We start from the raw sequence: 21,599 nt of genomic DNA, 5'->3' as shown, positions 1-21,599 counted from the left end.
CTGCGGGAACCGCTGGAGGAAAACTTTCGAAGGACGAACGCTCCCGTCAGATAATCGATAATCGGTGTCAAGAAGATGTGGCTCGCCGTGGTTTGGTTTTCCCATCGACATGACCTGGGTTGATGTTTTGGCCTCACCGAGCCATCCGTTCGTTTTCCCATGATGTAGCCATCGACATTGAGATGGGAGAGAAAAAGCAACATAAAAAGGCGCTTCCAGCTTCGAGCTCCGAGTTGGTGGTTTACGTCGGGGCTGGGTATTTCGGTTGACCTGTTAACGTTAAACAACTTCGTAGATAATTTAAAGCCGCAAAAGATTTACAACAACACTAACTTGAACGTTATTATACAAACGACATGCAGTTGCAATATCTGTTGGGACGAAATTTAATTTAAGATGGAATCTTCTAACAAACTATGGATAAAAAAAAGTATAAACTACTGTGTATTGAAATTATTTTGGCACTCACTAGATTTTGCCGTCCCTTTAACTCTGATCTCTTTAGATGTGACCTTGTAATGTGTTTAATTTTTTTTTATAAACATCATTAAAGGAACGATAACATTTATGAGTCGTTTACAATATGTGTAACAAAATTTGTTAAAATATCTTTCGATAAAATTTTGGTGTTTTGATTACTTTTTTCATTGTGCTGTAACTGGAGATTTTAAGTGATTGAGGGCGCATTAGTATATTTTTCCCAATTTGAACACTTTTTGAGACCAAACCAGAAAACAACTTTACACAAATAATAAAAATACTTGTTGATACAAGGAAATAAAGCTACTTATTACGGTTTTTTTGTTCTATTTATTGTTCTGTTGTTTGTTTAAAGCTTACTGTACTGTTCGAACTTATCGAAGGCTTTTATTGTTCTGAGATATTAGGATCAGTATCTTTAGGAACCTCTTATGCATAAATGAAATTTTGCGATATAAATAACAACAAACTATTCTATTAAACACTACTTTTAAGCTTGTATTAGAACAGTAGGAAATATGAAGCGTAACGATTTAAGTAGTAGTTAGTTTAGTGAAAAATGCTGGTATTATCATAACATTGATTTGAATCGTGCATTAACACACAATGCCGAAGGCAACAAAAGCAATCGTGCGAACATAGGCTATGTTGTTTCGTCATTTTGCAAACCCTACGGAGAACGTTCGATGCTGAAGCAATTACCACGATGCGATTATTGCAGCTTTCGATTTTCAAGAGCTGCAGCAAATCCGTAACACTGTTCGAACGGAGCCCGGCCGGAGATTAATCCCTCGCTCTAGCCTGTTTGGCTTTGATTATTTTCCGGCCCCGGCGAGCCCACACGGACCGCTCCTTGAACCAGGTCCTCTCGACTGCGAGCGCCAACAGGGCGGCCAGAAAGCCGACGGCAAGAAAGCAGTACAAATAACGCATCTCCACCAAGCGGACCGAGGTGTAGCCGGCGGTGGGATTTTCACACTGCGGCTTCTGGTGGATCCAGATGATGTTGAACCGCTTGATAATGCCGACCTCCCGCTGCCACATCAGGCGCTGGCGCATCAGCTCCCGGTACTTGCTTCCCTTGACGATCGGTATGCCGAACGGTGGCAGCTTGAGGGCCTCCAGCTCGTGCAGCTTGCAGACCTCCTCCGGTGCGAACGTCTCCTTTATCACCTTGTAGGCGGCATTCACTTCCGCCTTGTGGGAAGGGAGCGAAACAGGAGATATCGAATTAAATTCCAATTACCCTGGTCGAACTGGGGGTGAGTTTTCTTCGCCAAAGCGGGTCAAAGCCGTCGTACCTCGAAGGCGTACAGCTCGTGTTGGACGCGACCAATCCCTTCCGGTGGCTCGATAAAGGAACGTTCGCCGTGCGGCCGAATCTTCCTCCGGTACAGCTCCTGTACGTCCGGATCCGGTGTCTCCGTGTAGTAGACGCGCCCGTAGCTGGTGTCCATGACGCCCGCCTGCAGTGGAGACCGCACTAGGTCGCCCACGGTCATGATTGCCCGGCTCGGGCTCTGCAGCAGGGCCACGATGCTGGCCGAGTAGGACGTGATGATAAAAAAGCTGGTCAGCTGGAACGAGAACATCAGCAACCGGGTGCCGTTGAAGTGTGGCACCAGCTCGTTGCCTCGCTGGCTCATGACCCCGATCAGGTAAATGAGTGACTCGATCACGGTGTATCGCTCCGCGCCATAGAAACACCGAAGGGCCACCATCGCGATCCAGTAGACGACCATCAGTGCGACGCACGACAGCCACACGCCGACGCTGAACGGCAGCTCGAAGATGTTCGACACGATCGAAAGCGGGGGCTGCCGGAAGATGATGCTGCTCCGGATGATCAACGTGACGACCATGAAGTCGACCACCTCCAGCCGCTCGGTGCGCATCAGGCATCCCATGCAGCCGAGCTCGATCGAGCGGTTCTGGAACTTACCCATCAGACCGCTAAACGTACCGTTGCGTTTGTACCCGCCCGCGTCCACCTGCACCATGTTCAGCGTGAAGTTCAGGTCATACATCAGCTCGCGGATGAACGGAAAGTTCGCCTTCGTATACAGATCGTGCACGTCGTTCCGGTCGTCCAGGCTTTTAAAATACTCCGGCGAAGTTATCTACGAAGGAAACAAAACAAACGAGTGAAACCAATTTTGGGAAAATTTCATACAAAGTTGCTTTCACGTCAAGTGAGGAACTCATGAATCTAAAACAAAACAGAAGAAATCTCATTAGGATGAAAACCTGAAATACTCGCGATGGTTTTCCGTTTAAAAATCTATTAGAAGTAGTAGTTTTGGTCTTTCATTAATAATCGGAAAAAATTTATGATATTTTCTTTGTTGGAAAATTAAATAAAATAAGTTTCTGATGGGCTTTTGTCGACATTGTAGGTTCGGGAAGCTTAATTTCGACAACAATTATAAAAACATGTGTGTAAATAGCTATACACATACCTCCTACAAATCTAGAAAATGCCAATATAATGTAAAGCTTATTAAATTTAAAATTAAAAGTTAAACACACAGCACTAAAAACTGGAGTTGTGTTGAAAAACACCAGGCGCCTCCATAAAAGTCGCCAAAGCGTCGAATATGTTCAGTAATTTCGTTGATTTACGTGCAATATTCGCTAAAAATATTATTCATTTATTTAATTTTAATTTATTCATTAAGTTATAACGGGCGTTACCGTATTGTTAAAGCCATCATGTTCTAGGCATTATCCCGGGTTTTCTCGGTTAAATGTTGTTCTTTGATAGGACTGAAAACTGGAGTTGTATTGAAAAACACCAGGCGCCTCCATTGAAGCCGGCTAAAAGTCGAATATGTTCAGTAATTTCGTTAATTTACGTACAATGTTCACTAAAACATAATGTTCTTTTAAAAAATGATCATAATGATTGGTTTTTTTTATAATGTACTAGCTAATGTATTTTGGTTTCACTACACACGTTGTAGAATACCGAAGCGTAGGAACTTTTCCCAATAAATAATTCAATGAAATGCCCCCTCTTTTGGAATAAACTTGGTGGAACAGAAACAATAAGACATTTATACGTAAAAACCCGATCAAATTACTGCAATCTTATGGTGTTGAAGTACGTCAAATCTATCCCCGAGTTTTAAAATAGACTTAGCATTGGTTGGTTCTTACCGCCATTCCACATGGCATGGAATATCCTTGCAGATTACGCCTTCTAGCCGCGCTCCGTGCGCTTAACTTTGCTAAGCTCTTCCGAAGCAAGCTCTCGCCACCGCACATCGTTCCGTACTCGGTGACAATCACTTCCGGCACGAGACGGGCATTGCGGTTGGGTTTGAAAACTTCCACCAGCGTCCAGCCGTCGGTCACGGGACTTCGCACTCTAATCACCACGTTTGTGTACGGCATCGTGTCGAGCAAGCGAAATCGATCGTTGTAAAGCTCCACCAAATACTCCAGCAAATCTTCATCGGCCATTCGGTGCGTGTCATTCGGGGGATTTTCCACGAACAGCCAGTACACATTTCCCACCAAAAGTTTATTCAGCTCACGACCCTGGTGGAGAGAGAGGATGGGGAGGGCCGTGCGTTCAAGAAACAACAAGATCAGCGTCAGGAAAAGTGTCACCGTAAAAAGCTCCCTCTTCCGTTAAGCTTTCCGTTGACGGCTGCTAATCTCATGGCTTGCTTGTGCTTACTAGGTCGCTTGCTTAATTGTTGCCAACCTAAGCCTACCTACCATTTGTCGCATCTCGTTCAGCACACTCTCACACGTCGCGTCGATCAGCATTCCTCCCTTCGAGTACTGGTTCGGGTACACGACGGCCAGGTCGGGCACGAACTGTACCAACATCCCTCCATCCCGGGTGAAGGTACGGAAAAACTTGTGCCGTTCCGTGTGGTTCCAGCAGCCCAAAGCGGTCACAGATTTCACATCCCTTGCCCGATAGTAATCGACCGCTAGCTCACCGACACCATCGATCCACTGGCCATCGACGCACGCCAAACGAACGCACAACCATAAGGCAGCAGCGACACACGGCAGCACGTTTTGACCCGCCATTTTACTCGGTTTGCTCCGGTTGCTTCGAAAAGGGGATACCGATACGGTCGTGGCCTCGATGTTTCTCACTATGAACCTTCTTGAGCCTCGACCGGCCACGACGTGTGTGAAGATCATGAGCTATAAAACGCGCTCCTGAAGTACCGATAGCGATGGAATGTCCCAACACGGCAAGACGGCCCATAATAATGTCATTACCGGGAAATCGTACAATTATGGTAATGAAGGTAATTCGTGCCGTTTTGTGCAGCGAAATTTCGTTGTCGCAAAAATCGAAAAATTATCCACAGACCCGGGGGGAAGGGTGGAGTCCAACGGGACGGGACGGGGCGAGGAGGGAAACAGGATCGTAAATTATGATCGTTAAGCCGAGTGCCCTCCACGGGTTTTCCACGGTTTGGGTAGATTATCTTTCCACACTTTTGCTACAGTTTTCCTTCCGTGTAAACGTTTGTTGCTGCTTCCGGTAATGTGTTTTGTTTTTTTTTTCTCTCTCTCCTCTCGCTACCCTCTTACTTTTTACATACTTTTGTTTTTCAATTAGGCTTTTGTTTCCTGTAGCGTACTGAACAGTAATAATCGATTGGTACCTATTTGCTATGCGCGTATGAATAAATTTCGACCGTACCTACACACCTACACCGTAGATGCTCGTTTGCTTGGCCTTTTTTTCCGTCCTCCATGCTTCGATGGTTCTATTTCATAGCTTGCATATTGTTTTGATACATTTTTCACCTTTTTATCGCTCCCTCCGTAATGTTGCTGCTCCATCTTCCACTCGCATTTTCCGCTTTTCCCATTGCGATGATGCTGTCTTTCATTTTTCCAACTCTTTTTTTATCTTTCCTTATATCTCTCTGTCACCTTGTTTCCTTATCTCTTTAATATATCCTTTGTTTACTTCCAGTTGTGTGGGTACTTGAAAAACGCTACTCTACCGCTTCTCCACCTTGTAACCGTAGCGTTGACCGTGGACGGGTAAAGAAAAACCGCGTGCTCGCCCGAACGCACAGTAAACAAAACACAGAAAACCACGGGGACGACCACAACCCCCTGTGCTACGTTTCCCTTTGCCTCTTGCTGCGGGGCAAATGGCACCGTTTAAGCTAAAGTTCCGCATGGGTAGTGGGTCGTCGCGTAGTACCTCTCAGGAGCAGGATGTCGTTGTAGATAGCCAATCCAATCCGGTCGGGACGCTTCTTTTGAACAGTGCGAGCGCAAATGACTTTGGCAGCAGCACCACCACCCTTGACTCAGAGCAGAATAACGATAGCCTTGTCTCGATGAGCAACGACCGGCGCGCCTTAATACTGACCAGTAACACTACCGACGAACCAATACTAGGTAAAATGCCGGGATTTCGCTTTTTTGTTTGTTTTTTTTTTTGTTTTTGGTATTCCCGCCGAGCGACCCGGTCGGTCCGATTTGGGTGTGTGTGTGTTTGTGTTCGATCAAGCCAGATCCGAAAACGCTTCCTTCTACGCCTCAGTTTGGATTTTATTTTTGACCACCGACCGACGATCCTCTTTTGGCATTCGGTCCGTTCTCTAACCGATACGCCTCGTTTCAGGATATGACAATCCGTCACTCACCAACACAGAGTCCACAAACGTTATACCACTAAGCCCACCGCCCTCGTACGAGCATGTACTAGAAGAGGTAAGCATCACGTCCGGACAATTGAATCTGGGAGAAAAATCAGAAAGTCTCACAAGGGTGTATTCACATTTTAACCTTCACCACCCGCCAGAATCGCCTCGCAGCGTTGGATAAGGAAAACAATCGAACATCGATACTGAACCTCTCGCCGACGGCACTCGGCTACGAAATGATGTCGAACAATCGGTCGTCCCAGGAGCAGCTCGCCCCGGCCGGTTCGGAGCAGCAAGGATCGCCCGGTGGTACGCGCAAACAGGAGTCCATCGATTCGTCCCTGTACACCTGCAGCTCGACGACCACGCCGTCGCAGGAGAACCTGCTCACCTGCACCGGCTCCTGCGATCCGCTTTACCAGCTCAACTGCAACGAAGGCCTGCAGGATCTTGGTACGTAAGAAAGGGAGATCCATTCAATATAAGGGTCCTTTTTGTATGCGGGTTCACATTTAAAACTAGAAGTTTTCTAAAACGTGTTAAGAAATATAATTGGCACGATTTTAAACATTATCGAACTGTTTGTAGGGGTGGCTGGGGTAATACGCACCCCTGAGGCAATACGCACCCTTACCCATTTCCCTTGAAAAACGGGTTTTCAACGCGTAAAAAGTAGTCACCCTGCAAGATCAAACTGAAATATGGTCACCCTGTGAGTTTGATAGCTCTACATCAACAGAAACGCGAAATAAACGCAAAACAAAATCATTCTCAGCTCAGACAGTTTTTGTTATAATGTGACAAACCATTCCGCTAAGGAATATTAAGTGCAAAAACCGATATTTACCAACGAGGAATACGAAATTTAGTGAATTGAGAATCAGTGCTTGAGACTGTTCATGAAAATTTCGGAAAGTATGCAGATTTACTCATATTTTAGATGAATATGTGTTCAACCATGAATGGGGGCAATACGCACCCAGTATGTCGGGGTAAAATGCACCAGTTTGTAAACAAACTAATCTTTATTTGACAGTGGATGTTGCCTCTTTGTTGTGGTGCGTATTGCCCCTTTGTTGTGGTGCGTATTACCCCTTTGTTGTGGTGCGTATTACCCCTAGCAAAGGTGCGTTTTGCCTCAACCAGATACAGATCGATAAAAAATTGAACTTTTTCAAAACTGAAAAAATTACGTTTTTCTTAGCAAAAAAAGCAAACATTCCTGAACTGGTAACTAGTTTGAACCTTCATGAATCCTATTCAGTGATAAAATCAACAATCAAGAGCCAAGTTGTTAGAAAATTTTATAGTTTTCCTTAAGGGGTGCGTATTACCCCATCCACCCCTATGTGTTAAGTTTGGTATTAGGATGGTTACTTTTTTGGAGCAATTTTTCTAACAAGTCATTTGATTCTATTTCATCATCTAGTGTATCTCCTCACAGAATCAGCTTTGACAGATACTACAAACAAAGTACATTTTAACATTAACACTAGAATCAAAATATCTCAATTTTTATTTTTAATATCTCAAAAACGATTAAATATTTTAATAAAAGACTTTTGTTAAAAACCTAAGCTACATAAAGGAAACCATTTTCTAATTTTTCTGTTCGACCAGTTTAGAGAACCAACATAACCATTTTACGCACTAGTTGTCAACATGTTATAATTTTCTCAATTTTAATACTTTTTAGATCCATGAAGATTTACTTTTAGTATATTTGTTTCCTATCTTATGGCGTTTTTGCTATTTTAACTCACCTAGTAATTTGTCTGATAGTTCGGTGTAAAGGAGAGAAGACCTGGTTATGTTTTGTTCATGATTTTTATCTTTCCAAAAGAAAAAGTGATACCACGGGAAAAAATATTGTGCACTAGAAAGCTTCTTTTTATTTTATGTTTTTGTTTTGATAATATAAGATTGAAAAGAAGTTGAAAGAATTCTGGCTCGATCTTTTTTACTTCACACCGAGCTAACACAAATACCATATACTAAAAAGTAACCGTTTACGGATTCGAAATTTCTTCAAAAATGGCGAGCCTCAAGGATGTTGAAAAGAGCGTGAAAAAAAACGCTACAAAGAACTCGGTTAAGATCACAAAGCAATTCATAGTATCCAAAATAACTACATTCAAGAAATGCAGTTTTATACTTATTGTGATATAAAATAAGACTCGCAATATCGAAAACTTCTCGTAGCTAAGTTATTTTAAATACTTAGAGTAAGTCGGTAAAAATACTTTAAAAAAAATTGAGTAGAGAATTAATTTCTAGTACAATTAAAGAAATTAATGACCAGTACAACGAACCAAAATGTGTCTGTTAAGATAGATCAAAATTCAACGAAAGGAAGTATGAAAATGTTTGGATTCAACGAAAAAAAAATTATGGATTAAATTTTTTATATTTTATCTTTCACCAAATTTTAATGTAAACTTTACTATTTAAAAAGTTGATACTCTATTCGAAAAGATGATACTCTAAGCCTAAGGACTGTTAATATGTATGATAGTGGCAAAATAACCGTATAATTGACATTAACCATATGGACTTCTCCCATGTAGCCGAAGAAATGGAAACAATGGCCATGGACGAGACATGTCTTTCGAACGAAAACCAGGATACACTTTCGCTGGACGAAGAGTGCAGCTCGTACAGCAACTCCCAGCCGATCTACGAGCAACAACACGCTCCACCCAAGCCGGAGGTGAAGGGTCCGGAGATTCTGTACAAATCGAGCAAGCAGCTGTACAAAGCGGTGGCCAAAGAGTGCGGCATCACCTGCAAGATGTCCGACCAGTGCCGCTGCCTGGATTGTCAGAGTCGGTACTTTGACTGCGAGTACGATCAGGTAAGTCTGAGCGGACCACTCTAGATCAACGATGATCCTCAGCAAACCCTAATCCGCTATCCGCTCGCGCTTCACAGAACGAAAATGAAAAAACTGACGGAGGACTAGGCGCTGGTACGCCCATGTTCATCAGTGAAGTTATGCACGGCACGGCGTGCACCATCCTTTAAGCCTCAAAACCAGCACTTAGAAGCCACCCTGCCAACGGCCACCAAAGCGGCAGCCCAGCAAGGACTGTGTGGACGCCATCGTGGAACTGCATCGTTCCGCGTCGATCACCTACGTGTCTGTGGGAACTTGGGTGGTACTATATCTAAACTGCTAAACCGTTTCCCTAACTTCGGCACTACCAAACCCCGTACGGAGAGGATACCAACAAAACGCTACAACAACCTAACCCCAGTAGGATAGTTAGATAAGTATATAGACACATCGATGGCCTTCAATGACCTGCGTTACCGATTCTTAGGGCTAAACATTTATTTCCCCACGATTTTGTACATCGAGTTTAGGAGCACAATGAGAGATGGGGATGAAGGGAGGGGGGGATCGTGTCAGTCGACTAAGGCCCCAAAGGCGAGGTTGAACCGAAGGCAGAATGGGGAGTCTTGAACAAAAACTCGATCGTCGTTGGCAAACCGGATCGTTGCCAAATTTTTCCTAACTTGTCGCAAAAAAAACGGTGATACTACTACTTTTTGGCAACATTGAAGTGTATATTTACCAAGCAAACTAACGAATACAACGGAAAACTATAGTAATGTTTAGTATATATACTTCCATACCCCACGGGGTATATACATTTAGACGAAAGGAATGCACTCTTTGAACGGTAGAAACCGAACGTTTGTGGCGAACGATTGTGTATTGATAAACAACTTCTTTTGGGAAATTTTGAATTGACGGGCTATTTATAAAGATGGAAAAGGAGAAGGAGAGAGAGAGAGAGAGAGAGAGAGAGACGGAGCGGGCGCGGACGAATGGTTCAATTGATTATAAGGTATGCTTTTATGTGGGCAACTCCAAACGTGATGATATATGTAACATTAAATAGCGCAGTACAGAACAAAGATGGGCAATGATGGCTCTTTCTACCGATACTGATCGTACTGCAGGATTATTAGCATCACACAGAAGAAAAAAAAAAACAATTTAACAAACAAACAAAAAACTGAAGCACGCAACAACTTGCATCTCCCCAAGGATATAAATAAAATATATACATATATTTTTATATAGTAAAAAAAGAACATCGTGTTGATATGACTAGGGTAAAGACAACCACGGTACTGATATGAATATATAAATATATATAAATATATATATTTACACTTAGCAAATTTGAACAAAACCAACACAAGGCGAAAGCGAGTAACAGATGAAACAAAACCACACACTGACTGTGTCCCGGATTAATGCAATTAATGTTTTTGGTTTCCACTCATAAGACGTTCTAGAAACAGACCGGCGAAACCAAGTTAGCTAAACATTGTAGATTCGGTGGGTTCACAGTTTAGGATGACCTCTGTTTGCACAGCTATTCCTTTGAGTAGACTCTCTCTCTCTCCGAACGTTTGGTGTCCGGGGAAAATTGGGGAACCTTTCACGGTCTAACTTGCACAACAACCACTCTGATTAACGCCTAAGTAACAAATCAGTACCGACCACGATGGGGAGGAGGGGATGGGTAAATTAAGAAGGGTAAATTATTCCAATTTACCCGGGTTCATACGGGAGACAAACGAAATCCCCCGGTGGTGGTGTTAGCACATGCGTGCAAACGTGTTTATTGTCGTGTGTATTTGTGTAAAATTATTGTTTCGTGGACGCAGGAACGATTGTCGCCTACGGCGGAGAAAACTAAATTATGATACTTGGAAACGACGCTAAACACTCAACCGGATGGCGATAAAACAAGTAACTAAAACCTACACGCAAAGTATTTCAACCTAACGACAGTATTGTCAGTTACACTAAACAAAATTAAGAGACAGAAGAAAAAATCCCATCACAACCGTTTTCCGTTTTACAATCGGTTAGGAATGATCAAAATGGGCAGAATTCCAAACCGCACGATTTATTGGGGAGGACTTTTAATGCGAATTGATTGTTGAATTGGCTTTGGTTTCCCGCTAAGCGATTATAACACACAAACATAAACACACAACTAAAAATTAGGTGAATAAAAACCATGCACTAAATAAACAACACTGGATGAAACGTTTGGTCCGTGGGTTAAGACTGCTATCCGAAAAACTAACCAAAGGAAAATTTAAAAAAAACAATCATACACTCTTTTTTCGTCAAGAAAAACTGCAACTCTTCTCAAAGGTACACCTTTTCTCAACACAACTTCCGCATTCCAATGTACCCTTCGCTTATGATCACAATTTCAAATAATGCTTCTAGTGAAAGACTGTCTTGTGATATTAAGAAGCGGGTTTAAATCATGGTACTGATAATTTATAAAATTTTTAAGATTTTTTTAGTGTTTTCAAATTTAAAACCATAGTGTTCCATACCAACCATACCGAGCAGGGAGATTTTAAATCAACTTCAACGTATCATCTGATTAAAATTGTTGTAACGAATTTTACAACAGTGAAAGTAAAATATAATTTATCATTCGAGTACGTTTGTGACACACAAAATATGTTTTAGGAAAAGTTTTCTTTTATCTTTGTTTGGGTTATAGGTTCTCTATACCGCTAGGGACCAATTTTCTATACCGTTTCTCTTATTAGATCCAGATTCTTCGGTCCGTTTGTAAATGTTAAATCATAGCAAGCGTCATTTTCGGTAATGATGTTGTTCGGCAAACTTCGCTGGAACCGAAACGTTTCTAATCCTATGTCATATTTATAACTTCCACTATTCAGGTTTACAGGTTTGTCATCGCGAGCATAATGCAAAACAAGGAATGATCATTATAGAGAAATTAATGTTTTATTATTGTTATTATATATGAAACAAATCTCTTCAGTACAATGTCTTAAAAAATGTAGGTAAAAAGAATAGTTTGAAATGGAAGTTGAAAGGTAGCGGCAAAGGTGCACACGCTTAAGACACCCGAAAGCTCGATTTTGATTCGTGCCAACCAGCCCACTCGTAATCGTGAAGGCTGCCAAGAGAAAAAAAGAAGGAATTCGTGAGCCTTTCAGTGGCCCCGAATCGTCATCACTAACAGATTTGTTTCGCCGAACTAAAGAATCTCATTCTAACGAAGCAAAATTTAACAACTAGCAACTAGCGGACAATTGAAACGCACCACTAAGCATGCATTAGGCTGGCGGCGCGCGGAAAGGTAGCTTAAAATGGTGCTCTGTGTTTGATATCATTCATTCGTAACAAGTACATCAACATTTGGTGTAAAGAATGATTTCGAAAGAAATGTGTCCCGCTGACAAACACAACACAGTCAACACACACGAATAGCAGAGAGGGGGCAAGTTCGCTACCAGTATATAATATTATTTAAATTAAAGTCTCCTAATTCGTTTCCTTTCCGCTCTTATACAACACAACCCGGCTGCTGCTGCTGCTTTTCGTAAACATATCATACAATTACGTTGTACATCGGCTGGTGACGTTATAATCATGTGGTAATAAATTAAAAAATATGTTACGCACTATCATCTAATTGATATATAATATAAACCAACGGAAGAAGAAACATTACCATGTAACAATGTCGATCGTAATCAAATTCGAATAATCATCTTTTTACCTCTATCATCTACGTATTGCAATACAATATAACCAGAAATTTCACCATACAACTGAACCACTTAACCGACTCAACTGACTGAAGAATCCTATCTCAAGTTTCTCCTCACCCTACTCGTTCTTATTATCTCTCCTACACATAAATTGTTCTGTTCTGGTACCATTTTCTTTTGCATTTTATCTCTGTGGTTATGTTAAATATTACTTTCCATTCTTACAAGTACATTATGTGGTTTGAGTAAGTGTGTATTAAATATTGATTTCATGTCAGTTTTTGATCATTTGCGTAATTAATGCATCGGTTTCTACTAAGTTGCGTGAAAATTCTTCTCCGCTTCTTATGGCAATAGTGGGGCTATCTCGTTTGTTAATTTTCTGTCCAAACAAGTACAGAACGTTCAAATTAACCACCCATCAGCAAAAGCCAATTCTGTTCTGTGTCTTTTGTTTTACCGATAGTTATTTTGCCGAGCCTTCTCTATAGTGCGATGAATATATTTCGTTAAGAATCAATCAATTAGCTATGCTGGGCTATGCCGTTCCACCAGATTCAATTCGTAGGATATTTCATGTAGTAATTTCGTTCAGTTTGTTTTGAACATATATGCTTTGATATTTACTAGTTATTTAAAGATGTCCATTATAGATTGTTTGTTCTGTGCTTGTGCAAGTATCGTCTTCTTCGTCGTCATACACTTTTAAATGTAAACCATCATCCTTACTGCTACATCCTTTACACACTTTCGACGGTGATTTGATTCGCCGTATAATGCTTACTGTTACGAGATTTCTCCGTTTTAAACTAACCATATTGGGTAATACTACTAGAGTAAGAATTCAAAGGACGATAATAGTTTTTGAAAAAACACGATCCATATCGTGTGTATGTTTGTTTGCTGCTGCTTTAAAGGTGCTTACGTGAAGAATAAACTTGTCAAATTAACTAATCGCTTCCCGACGAACCGAACGTGCAGGTTGATGCCATTTCAACATTTTAGTCCGGAGGCAAGTACGAGAAAAGTCGGAACTTTTCACGAATATGCGGGCGAACATCTTCGCGCTAGATAAGATGGGGAAGAGAAGAACACAGTTTAGGCAATGGAAAGGCAACCAACTTTAAGCTCAATCTTACCATCTCGGCCAGACGCTCCAAAAAGGGAAGTATCTTCATTAACTCCGAATCGCTCTGATCGACGAACCAACTCTCAATTGGGATACCATTTTCTAACTGATAACTGTAAAAAAGAAGGAAAACCACAGAATTTAATTATCACTCACCCATCGGAATACAGATAACGCACTTACCCAAAAGCTTGCGGAGAATTGTCTATGATAATAGTTTTCGAAAGGTCCCTTCCGAGAATCGTCAAATCTTTAATGTAGTTGCCGTTGACTAGGACACAATGCTCACGGAAGAGACGGTACCTGTGTTGGTAGGGATTGGAAACAATATAAGTAACCATTTATCGCACAAGTTTCACCACTAGTCTTACTTGATCAGTCGTCGATCGGGGTCGAGCAGATTGAGAAGCTTATCGGCGTACACACGCTTCGAGGCGGTGAACAGAATCACCTCGAAGATCTGGGACACCTTCTCGAGAAACTCGCGGAAGTACGGCCGGGTGCGGACGAACACCGTATACTTGCACTCCTGGAATAGCACCGGGAACTTGAAGCTCGCATCGGACAGCTCCATCAGGCTGCAGTGTACGAGTGTTTCGTCGAGATCAAGCACGAGACTGAACTCGGGACTGGAGCGGGTTTTTAGTGGCAGGGCCGGACACTTCGAACGCATCTCGCAGGTCAGCGGTGGAAGATGCTTGATGAAAAAGTACGGATCGAACCTGTACGCCGATTCGTCATGTTGTCCATCGTTCGATTCCTGTGCGTTGTAGGGAGGAAAATGGAGTGAATTGAAAACAGGTTGCTATGATTGGAACAGTTGGCTTTTGTATTTGCGTCAGTCATGTTAAGAAGATCTTAGTAACCATAGTGCCTTAGTAACCACAACACCTTTCATATTTAAAGCTTTTGTTTATCAAATTCCACACTTACCTCCATCTCGATACACTCGTTGTTGTCCATTTGCATAGTAGAGCCGCTCTCGTCGCCACACATAGGAATCGTTTCATTGCACTCGATGTTATGGATCAATGATTCCTCCGACACCATACCTCCATGCTGCAGCTGCCCCTGTTGCCCATATTCTGGTAGGTAGGTGGCTCCTCCGCTCGACGAGCTAGAACTGGCCCCTTCATCCAGCATACCACCATCCAACGGGCCACCTCCCAGGCCCGACAGTGACGTGAGTGCTTTCAGATTTTCGATAGCTGTCGTGTTCAGGGACGAAAGGAAGGCCGACTCGTTCAGATTGTCTACGCCCGAGGAGGAGGTGCCACAGCTTAAATTGAGACCAGCGGCCGCATCGCCGCAGCTGAGTAACGCCTGCGTCAACAGCGCATTGTAGGAGAAATCATTGTACTGGCCCAGGTCGGTGGCGTTTTTGTAGTGTTCCTCGTCGAACATGGAAATCAGGTCGGAGGCAGCGGCCACTGCGGCTGCCGTCTGGCTCGGGGAGTAGCTAGACTGCGGCTGCTCTTCGTACCCGCCAGACAGCGAAGAACAGTTGCTGTAGGCGGCCGACTGGAAGTTGGACGATAGCGAGGAACCGGTCATCGATACCGCCAGCGACGAGCCAGACGACGAGGAAGCCGATGAAGAAGATGACGAGGAGGAAGAAGAAGATGAGGATGACGAGTATGACGAGAGCGATGACGACGACGTCATCGACGCCGACGGCATCGTCGTTGGACCGGATGACCCGATTGGTGAGTTGCTGAGTGGGAAGGAGGGGGCGATTACATCGCCAGTAAGATCCGCCGTAGACGTATCCGGTGCGATCGTGTCTGTGGTCGAGTCCACCTCCGGAACGACAACGTCCAGCGACGCCGCAGATATGATGATTGCACTTGACTTGACACAAAAGCCTCCGCCGGAGGTCGACGGTAGGATTGTATCCTCCCCGATTCCACCCCCGCCGCAATGTCCACTCGTCCCCACGACCCCAGATGTCGTTGCCTCGCTACCCAGCTCCGTCGTGCTGTCGCATTCTGTGATGCATTTGGAGTTGAATGGTTCCATTTCTTCTTCGCGCGATTGCGACGGAAGCATCGACGAAGACGAACTGATCGATGGAAGTGCCGGATGATGGTCCAGCAGTGTGTTCTTGTTGGAATCGTACGAAATGATGCCGAACTGATTGATGGCGTCCTCGGGCGCACCCAGCTCGTCGGTAACAATTTTCGAGCCCAACCCTCCCCCAACCGCCTCGTCGGTCGCTTCTCGGGAGGGATAGTTAAGACCGGGATCGGGCAGAACGTTTTGCTGCGGTGTCGAGGGAGAGCAGCTGTGATGGGTAGAGGGAATGGGCACCTCCACGAAGTGCTTCTGATCGATTACGGTGGACCCGTCGAACAGTGTGAGATCGTTACTATCCTGCCAGCAGTTTTCTTTACAGTCCTCAGGAATTGCCACTACCGGCTCCCGGCTGCTCGCTTTGCCACCGCTCGCAGTAGCCGTGGCGCGATGAGTTCGAGTCCCTTTGTACGTGCGCCGGGGACTAGCGACCCTGGTTGGTTTTGGCGCAACCGTAGGGGAAGGTGTCCCGTTTCTTGCCTGAGCCGTCGTCTTCGACGCCGCCGCCGTCGTGGTGGATGTGGTGGACACGTCCTGTCGACATCTGGGAACCGACGAGGAGGTGCCCGACGTGCGGCGTGACGACGACACAAGCTCTAGGGAAACACTCTTCCTGGTTCTCTGCTGGTTTGCCACTTTGAGTGATGATTTGAATTTGACCGCACTTCTAACACTGCTTGAGCGCAGACGCCGATCTCTAGTTTCGCTTCGCAGCCACATTATTTCTGAAATACACAATTGCCGAATTAGAATAAAAGCGTGATTTATAGGCACTAATTTAAAACAATACATTGCTGAAAATATTCTGTGTACTTTTCATTCTCGGCCTTCTTTAATCAACTCATAGCATCGACTCTATCGACACGGTGTTACCATAGGAATCATCATTATCATTGATCGATTTAATATTCGAATAAAAGAAACATTTGAAATCGCTTAAAAATATTACAACCGTCACCGTTGCGTTTGACAGTTAGAATATTCCGTCTTCTACAGCTTCTCCTGTTATTTCAATTATTTGGCGGCCGTACTATACAATCGGTATCGATGGTAGTGCGCCTGCTCTGAAGCGATACTTTGTCGCATCTATATCAGGGGTCGGCAAACCTCTGTTCGCGAAAACTGCTGCCGGCACCTGGGGAGCTCAAGTGTTTTTCGTTTATAAAAATAATAAATACGAAGCACCAATCTCAAGTATATTCTGTGTATTGTTAAACAATGATTATAGAAAATGAATTTAAACCAGTTAAATCTTGTTGAACATAGTCTTACGTTTTAAATGAAGACATATTTAGCATGATATTAATTTGTCATGCGTATAATAAAAATTTTTTTTTGCATAAATAGTTATAAAGCAAACGAATAAATTGCGCTCATAAAATAAATTCCTGCTTCGTAGAAAAATGTTTGCCAACTCCTGATCCGCATCGGCCGCTGGTCCAGCAGAAAAACATGTTTTTTCGTTTCTTATCCACAGAACACATTGTTCCGAGCGGCGTGCATCTACTAGTCGGTATGAAACGAGACAATCTAATAATAGAACTATCAACGTGAGTAATCTACGCAACCTCTCTTGCAATGCGCGCTATGCGAACTAAAATTCATATGATTTGTTGATTTTTTTATCTCGCCAATGCATTGTTTGTGGGCGAATATTTTATAAAATTTAAAAAGCTTCTTTTGGCCAAAACTCTGTTTTTCCTGTGTCGATTAAAAATGTTTGGGGCAATATTTCAAACCTAAGATTGAAATGTCGAAAACCCACTAGCAAACCGAAAAAATACTCCGGCCCAATTGCTTCTTTACGGCGCCAATTAACTTCCAGAGCGATGGAGAAATTTCACCGGAACTAAGTGAGAGCGGTGCACAGTGAAAATGCACCTATGCTGCAGCGAAAGTGGTGTGCATTGGACGAAGAATCAGGTGAAAAGCGCACACACTCGTGCACACGTTCACAGTCCACCACCGATCGCGGCAACAGATGAATCAAGTATGGAAAAAAGAGGAAGAAGGAAAATGAAATCTGTCGGCAGCGCACGGGAGCGAAAACGAGATACCAAAGAAGAGAAACCTAAAGAGCGAGAGCTAGCACGCAACGTTGGTTGTTGGAAGGAGCGTGCCGCGAGAATGCACCAAACAAAAACGACAAGATTTCTGTTTTTATCCATCTTTTCGCGGTTTGGCGTGCGAAATAAATACACGCCATTCCACACACATCCCGCAGCGGTCTTTTACCTCCCCCTCTACCTACTGAATGGCAAAGGAACCTGTCCGAACAAGCACCCGCTTCTTAAATCACGTTTGAGTTCGGTGCTTGGACAGATTTTTTTTCTAATTTTCATCGGCGCTTCCGCACGTACGCCACAGCTTCCTCGGCTAGGACAAAGCTTAGTTTCACGCACATCGTGTCGATTCGTTCCTTGCACACCCTACCCGACTCGAATGCGTGCGTTACTTACGACCATTCGTCCTAACAATAAACAAAAATTTGATTATAAACAAATGTTTCTGGTTTCAACACCCCCACCCAACCTGTGACGCGCACGGCATCAATTTTCGCGGCGAAAAAGACTCTTCCAAACAGGCAAATCGAACGATCGCAAATATTGCCACAAACTAAGCGTGCACCAATAAAACTTTGCACCTACCTTGCACTGCTTGCACTTTCCATCAGTTCAAAACATTTTCGATAGACACAACACAAACTTTTGCACCTTCTTTTGCGCTTTCACGCGAAGAGCCGAGAATTTTCACTGTTTTGATTTTCTAAAATGGCTACTCTTTTGACATCAAACTTCTTCCTGTTTTCTTCTTTCTTTTTCCTGGGGCTCACACGAAGCTCACAAAGTCATTTTTGTGAGTCTTTTCACCACAATTGAAAGCATCTTGGCCGCTCACAGCTTTGCATGAACACCTTGGTTAACTGCTGCCGAACCGGGTATCACTAACACAAATGCGTGTTTTATCACCAATCGTAGCACTCCAACCTTGAGAAAACAATGAATTCTATAATGTTTGTTAAATTATTTACTTGTTCTAAATTTCTTGCCTGTTTCTATTATTATCAGTATAAATATAAGCTTATTTTGAATGATCTACTCTGCACTAAACTGGGTTTACTTTCATGTAATGTTTCGCTCTCGCAAGTGCATTCTTTTAAATGTTGAACGTGTTGTTCAAGTTTGAACATAAATTAATTAAACAAAAACCCATAACAGCTTTACGTTGCTAAACTTTCACATTACATTAAATTAAAATTACAAATATATCGTATCCATTACTGGCCTACGTATTGATTGGAAAATGAAACCAGTTAAATCACTCTTCCACGTTTCATTACTTCCCGCAAGAAACAACAAGAAAAATTTACTAATGATGTTTATGAGATCTATGTGAATTATCGATAGAAAGTGCTCTGGAACACTGAACAATAATGCCTATCGAGTTTGGAGCTACAGAGGAAACTAAATTGGCTTTGCAACTACTCTTGAGGAAAAGTTGTAGAAAACCCGAAATAAGGATAAGAGTGTAAGTGTTTCGTCTTGCTGTTCGGAAGGGAAATCATGCAGAGCAAAAATATGAAAATAGTCGCCCTATGAATGTTCAACAAGATCGGTGAAAGAGGGTGCTGTTTATATTCAGTTATCTTTCATCATCCCTTCTAGAAACATTAGCGAATCAATACTTTCAATCGCTAACTCCACATCTTTAAGTCCCATCGTTTTTTTCTTAGAAGCTATCGTATGGGTGTAGGTATCTTTAGCCAGTGTTTGGACAAACAGTTCCGCAGCCTTTGTCACCAAAAATATCGCTTCCGCAGATACGATTCCTACATCTGGATCCAATTTCATTATTTGTTTCACGCGTGCCAAAGGAAACTGTGCCAGTCGTTCTTCTGAAAGTTCTGAAATGGTTTAGAAGAGGTATATTAACTAAATTCTACAAAAATCAGCCCTCGATCATACGTACCTTTGTTGGTTTTCGAAGCACTTTCTCCATCCGCCACGTCGATGGGTTCGCCCAATTCATTCAAAAGCTCATCGTCATTATCAGCAGATTCTGCGGTTGTTTTCAAAAGAAAGTATGTTGTAAGAAGTTAAATAGTAATAGAATCATTGGTAGAATGTACCTTTGTTGGTGCGTTCTTCCTCTGCCTCCATCCTTAAATCTACAAGTTCGGTTTCGAGTTCGGCCTCGAGGTCAGCTTCGAAATCAACTTCATTTTCAGCTGGTTGTTTGACCAAATTCGGAACCTCCGCATCCGTGGTACCGCTTTCTGGCTCAGATGCAGTCTGCTGTTTTTCACTGTGCTCCCCAAAGTCCACATCCTCGGAAAACACAAGGTCGGGTGTTTCATTTTCAACCGTGTTATGGAACTCTTCTCCGTTGGCTCTTTTATGTTGGCCTGTTGGCTCGTTGTTCCCAATAGTGTTTAGCTGGGAAGGTTCAGCAGCAATTTGTGCTTCCCGCAAGCTTGTGTCGTCTTGAGATGCAAACAAATCTTCGGAGTTGTGAGCTGTTTCCATTTTTCCAAACAAATTGTGTCGAATCGTGGCGCCAATTTACAACTGACAATAAAAATACACAACAACAATACGAGCTCTGTTCGTGTCGCTCTCTGTGACGGAGAATAAAAAGAAATGTTTATAAGGCAATGGTTGAATTCTTACTCTTTGGTTCGCTTCGGCATAAAATTAAGGTGAATACAAAAAACCAATGTATGTAATATTGTAATAACCTTGCATAAAAACCCATAACAAAGTGCTGTCATAACATTGTGTAATTTAGCCGCAAAACATAGGTCTTTTCATCAAAGATCTTCATTAAAACTTGGAATATACAGTAAAAATGGCACAACTTTCAGCCTGTGGTCGATTATTACCGTTCCTCAAGCAGTGAGTATAACCTGTGACACATGGTAGTTATTTTCCATATGATCCATTGATTCGTTTTCTTTCCAGCACTAATTTAAGCATCCTGCTGCGGCAATCGGTTAATTTCTCACAAACCGCTAGCCTCCGAAGGCAGGAAGTTCCGAAGGAAGAGGTAAACAACGAACCGATCAAATACTTCGGCAGCCAGGCATCCCGATGGACGGCACAGCGAAGCCGCAGTGGCCCCAAAGGTCAGGACGTCCCGTGGTTCCAGCCGTACGTGGTAAACTTCAGTGTTGCGATTTTCCTCATCTACTTCTGTATTTTACGCGAGGAAAACGACATCGACGAAGGATTGGGACGATCTCTTTTCGAGCATGTGCCGGGTTTGGAAGAGCAGCAATTAATTATAAGCTACCATTACAACAAAGAAAATGGTCTATCGACAGCGGACATCGAAAGGCGAATGCAAGAGCTTGGAATGAATTTCGAAGCCGCCAATTGAAAAGAATATTTAAAATTGTATATTAAATGCATAGATCCTATAATGATGAAATGGATACATCAACTGCGATAAAATAAAATAGTGAACCTAACACAGTTGATAGAATTAACCATCACTTCATTTGCAATTGGTGCTATTTTTAAAAGTCAATTCCTCGAGTTATGATCGAAATATGATATTTAAATTAACTGTATTTAATTTTCAACAAAAGCACAGTAAACAATTTAACTAAGAAAAGCATTTAAAAAATCTAAAACTTTTCTTATTGTGCTAAAAGGAATTGACAAACTACCCCAAGTTAAAAATATATTACTTACAAAATT

The 21,599-nt window shown here is 42.7% G+C and overlaps 5 protein-coding genes across 5 annotated transcripts; 2 read left to right on the top strand and 3 right to left on the bottom strand.

The window, feature by feature from the left end:
• Positions 1-1,263: 1,263 nt before the first annotated feature.
• Positions 1,264-4,530, bottom strand: LOC131294555 (ionotropic receptor 75a-like). The gene is made up of 4 exons (XM_058322600.1): positions 4,207-4,530; positions 3,640-4,023; positions 1,782-2,600; positions 1,264-1,677 (listed from the first exon to the last, which is right to left on the bottom strand). The coding sequence occupies exons 1-4, from the start codon at positions 4,528-4,530 to the stop codon at positions 1,264-1,266; spliced, it is 1,941 nt and encodes a 646-aa protein (XP_058178583.1).
• A 1,091-nt stretch (positions 4,531-5,621) lies between these two features.
• On the top strand, positions 5,622-9,146 carry LOC131281904 (uncharacterized). The gene is made up of 5 exons (XM_058311268.1): positions 5,622-5,874; positions 6,101-6,189; positions 6,281-6,575; positions 8,690-8,976; positions 9,054-9,146. Exons 1-5 carry the CDS (start codon positions 5,622-5,624, stop codon positions 9,144-9,146), a joined length of 1,017 nt encoding a protein of 338 aa, XP_058167251.1.
• A 3,280-nt stretch (positions 9,147-12,426) lies between these two features.
• Positions 12,427-18,672, bottom strand: LOC131282668 (CTD small phosphatase-like protein 2). Its single transcript, XM_058312193.1, has 6 exons — positions 18,546-18,672; positions 14,758-16,622; positions 14,196-14,584; positions 14,008-14,127; positions 13,835-13,937; positions 12,427-13,762 (listed from the first exon to the last, which is right to left on the bottom strand). Exons 2-6 carry the CDS (start codon positions 16,615-16,617, stop codon positions 13,697-13,699), a joined length of 2,538 nt encoding a protein of 845 aa, XP_058168176.1. The 5' UTR covers positions 16,618-16,622; positions 18,546-18,672; the 3' UTR covers positions 12,427-13,696.
• Positions 18,673-19,433: 761 nt separating this feature from the next.
• Positions 19,434-20,460, bottom strand: LOC131294554 (DNA polymerase epsilon subunit 4). Its single transcript, XM_058322599.1, has 3 exons — positions 20,027-20,460; positions 19,867-19,956; positions 19,434-19,801 (listed from the first exon to the last, which is right to left on the bottom strand). Exons 1-3 carry the CDS (start codon positions 20,421-20,423, stop codon positions 19,536-19,538), a joined length of 753 nt encoding a protein of 250 aa, XP_058178582.1. The 5' UTR covers positions 20,424-20,460; the 3' UTR covers positions 19,434-19,535.
• Positions 20,461-20,745: 285 nt separating this feature from the next.
• Positions 20,746-21,382, top strand: LOC131294553 (uncharacterized). The gene is made up of 2 exons (XM_058322597.1): positions 20,746-20,792; positions 20,859-21,382. Exons 1-2 carry the CDS (start codon positions 20,746-20,748, stop codon positions 21,274-21,276), a joined length of 465 nt encoding a protein of 154 aa, XP_058178580.1. The 3' UTR covers positions 21,277-21,382.
• The last annotated feature ends 217 nt before the right edge of the window (positions 21,383-21,599 follow it).

The sequence above is a fragment of the Anopheles ziemanni genome, chromosome 2, assembly GCF_943734765.1.
Source record: "Anopheles ziemanni chromosome 2, idAnoZiCoDA_A2_x.2, whole genome shotgun sequence".
NCBI lineage: Eukaryota > Metazoa > Arthropoda > Insecta > Diptera > Culicidae > Anopheles > Anopheles ziemanni.
Note: the sequence above shows the minus strand (reverse complement) of the source record. Positions and strands in the feature narration are given on the sequence as shown.

What these genes read in the sequence shown, in the direction of transcription:
- LOC131281904 (XM_058311268.1), top strand. Translation starts at nt 5,622, where the DNA reads ATGGCACCGTTTAAGCTAAAGTTCCGCATGGGTAGTGGGTCGTCGCGT. An exon ending in CGAAGGCCTGCAGGATCTTG is followed by an intron (nt 6,576 to 8,689) that starts GTACGTAAGAAA and finishes TCTCCCATGTAG; the next exon opens with CCGAAGAAATGGAAACAATG. An exon ending in TTGACTGCGAGTACGATCAG is followed by an intron (nt 8,977 to 9,053) that starts GTAAGTCTGAGC and finishes CGCGCTTCACAG; the next exon opens with AACGAAAATGAAAAAACTGA.
- LOC131294555 (XM_058322600.1), bottom strand. Translation starts at nt 4,530, where the DNA reads ATGGCGGGTCAAAACGTGCTGCCGTGTGTCGCTGCTGCCTTATGGTTG. An exon ending in TGAACGAGATGCGACAAATG is followed by an intron (nt 4,024 to 4,206) that starts GTAGGTAGGCTT and finishes TCTCTCCACCAG; the next exon opens with GGTCGTGAGCTGAATAAACT. An exon ending in CCATGCCATGTGGAATGGCG is followed by an intron (nt 2,601 to 3,639) that starts GTAAGAACCAAC and finishes TTTCCTTCGTAG; the next exon opens with ATAACTTCGCCGGAGTATTT.
- LOC131294553 (XM_058322597.1), top strand. Translation starts at nt 20,746, where the DNA reads ATGGCACAACTTTCAGCCTGTGGTCGATTATTACCGTTCCTCAAGCA. An exon ending in TTATTACCGTTCCTCAAGCA is followed by an intron (nt 20,793 to 20,858) that starts GTGAGTATAACC and finishes TTTTCTTTCCAG; the next exon opens with CACTAATTTAAGCATCCTGC.
- LOC131282668 (XM_058312193.1), bottom strand. Translation starts at nt 16,617, where the DNA reads ATGTGGCTGCGAAGCGAAACTAGAGATCGGCGTCTGCGCTCAAGCAGT. An exon ending in CCCGATCGACGACTGATCAA is followed by an intron (nt 14,128 to 14,195) that starts GTAAGACTAGTG and finishes CTACCAACACAG; the next exon opens with GTACCGTCTCTTCCGTGAGC. An exon ending in AATTCTCCGCAAGCTTTTGG is followed by an intron (nt 13,938 to 14,007) that starts GTAAGTGCGTTA and finishes TCTTTTTTACAG; the next exon opens with TTATCAGTTAGAAAATGGTA.
- LOC131294554 (XM_058322599.1), bottom strand. Translation starts at nt 20,423, where the DNA reads ATGGAAACAGCTCACAACTCCGAAGATTTGTTTGCATCTCAAGACGAC. An exon ending in GGAAGAACGCACCAACAAAG is followed by an intron (nt 19,957 to 20,026) that starts GTACATTCTACC and finishes AAACAACCGCAG; the next exon opens with AATCTGCTGATAATGACGAT. An exon ending in TGCTTCGAAAACCAACAAAG is followed by an intron (nt 19,802 to 19,866) that starts GTACGTATGATC and finishes AAACCATTTCAG; the next exon opens with AACTTTCAGAAGAACGACTG.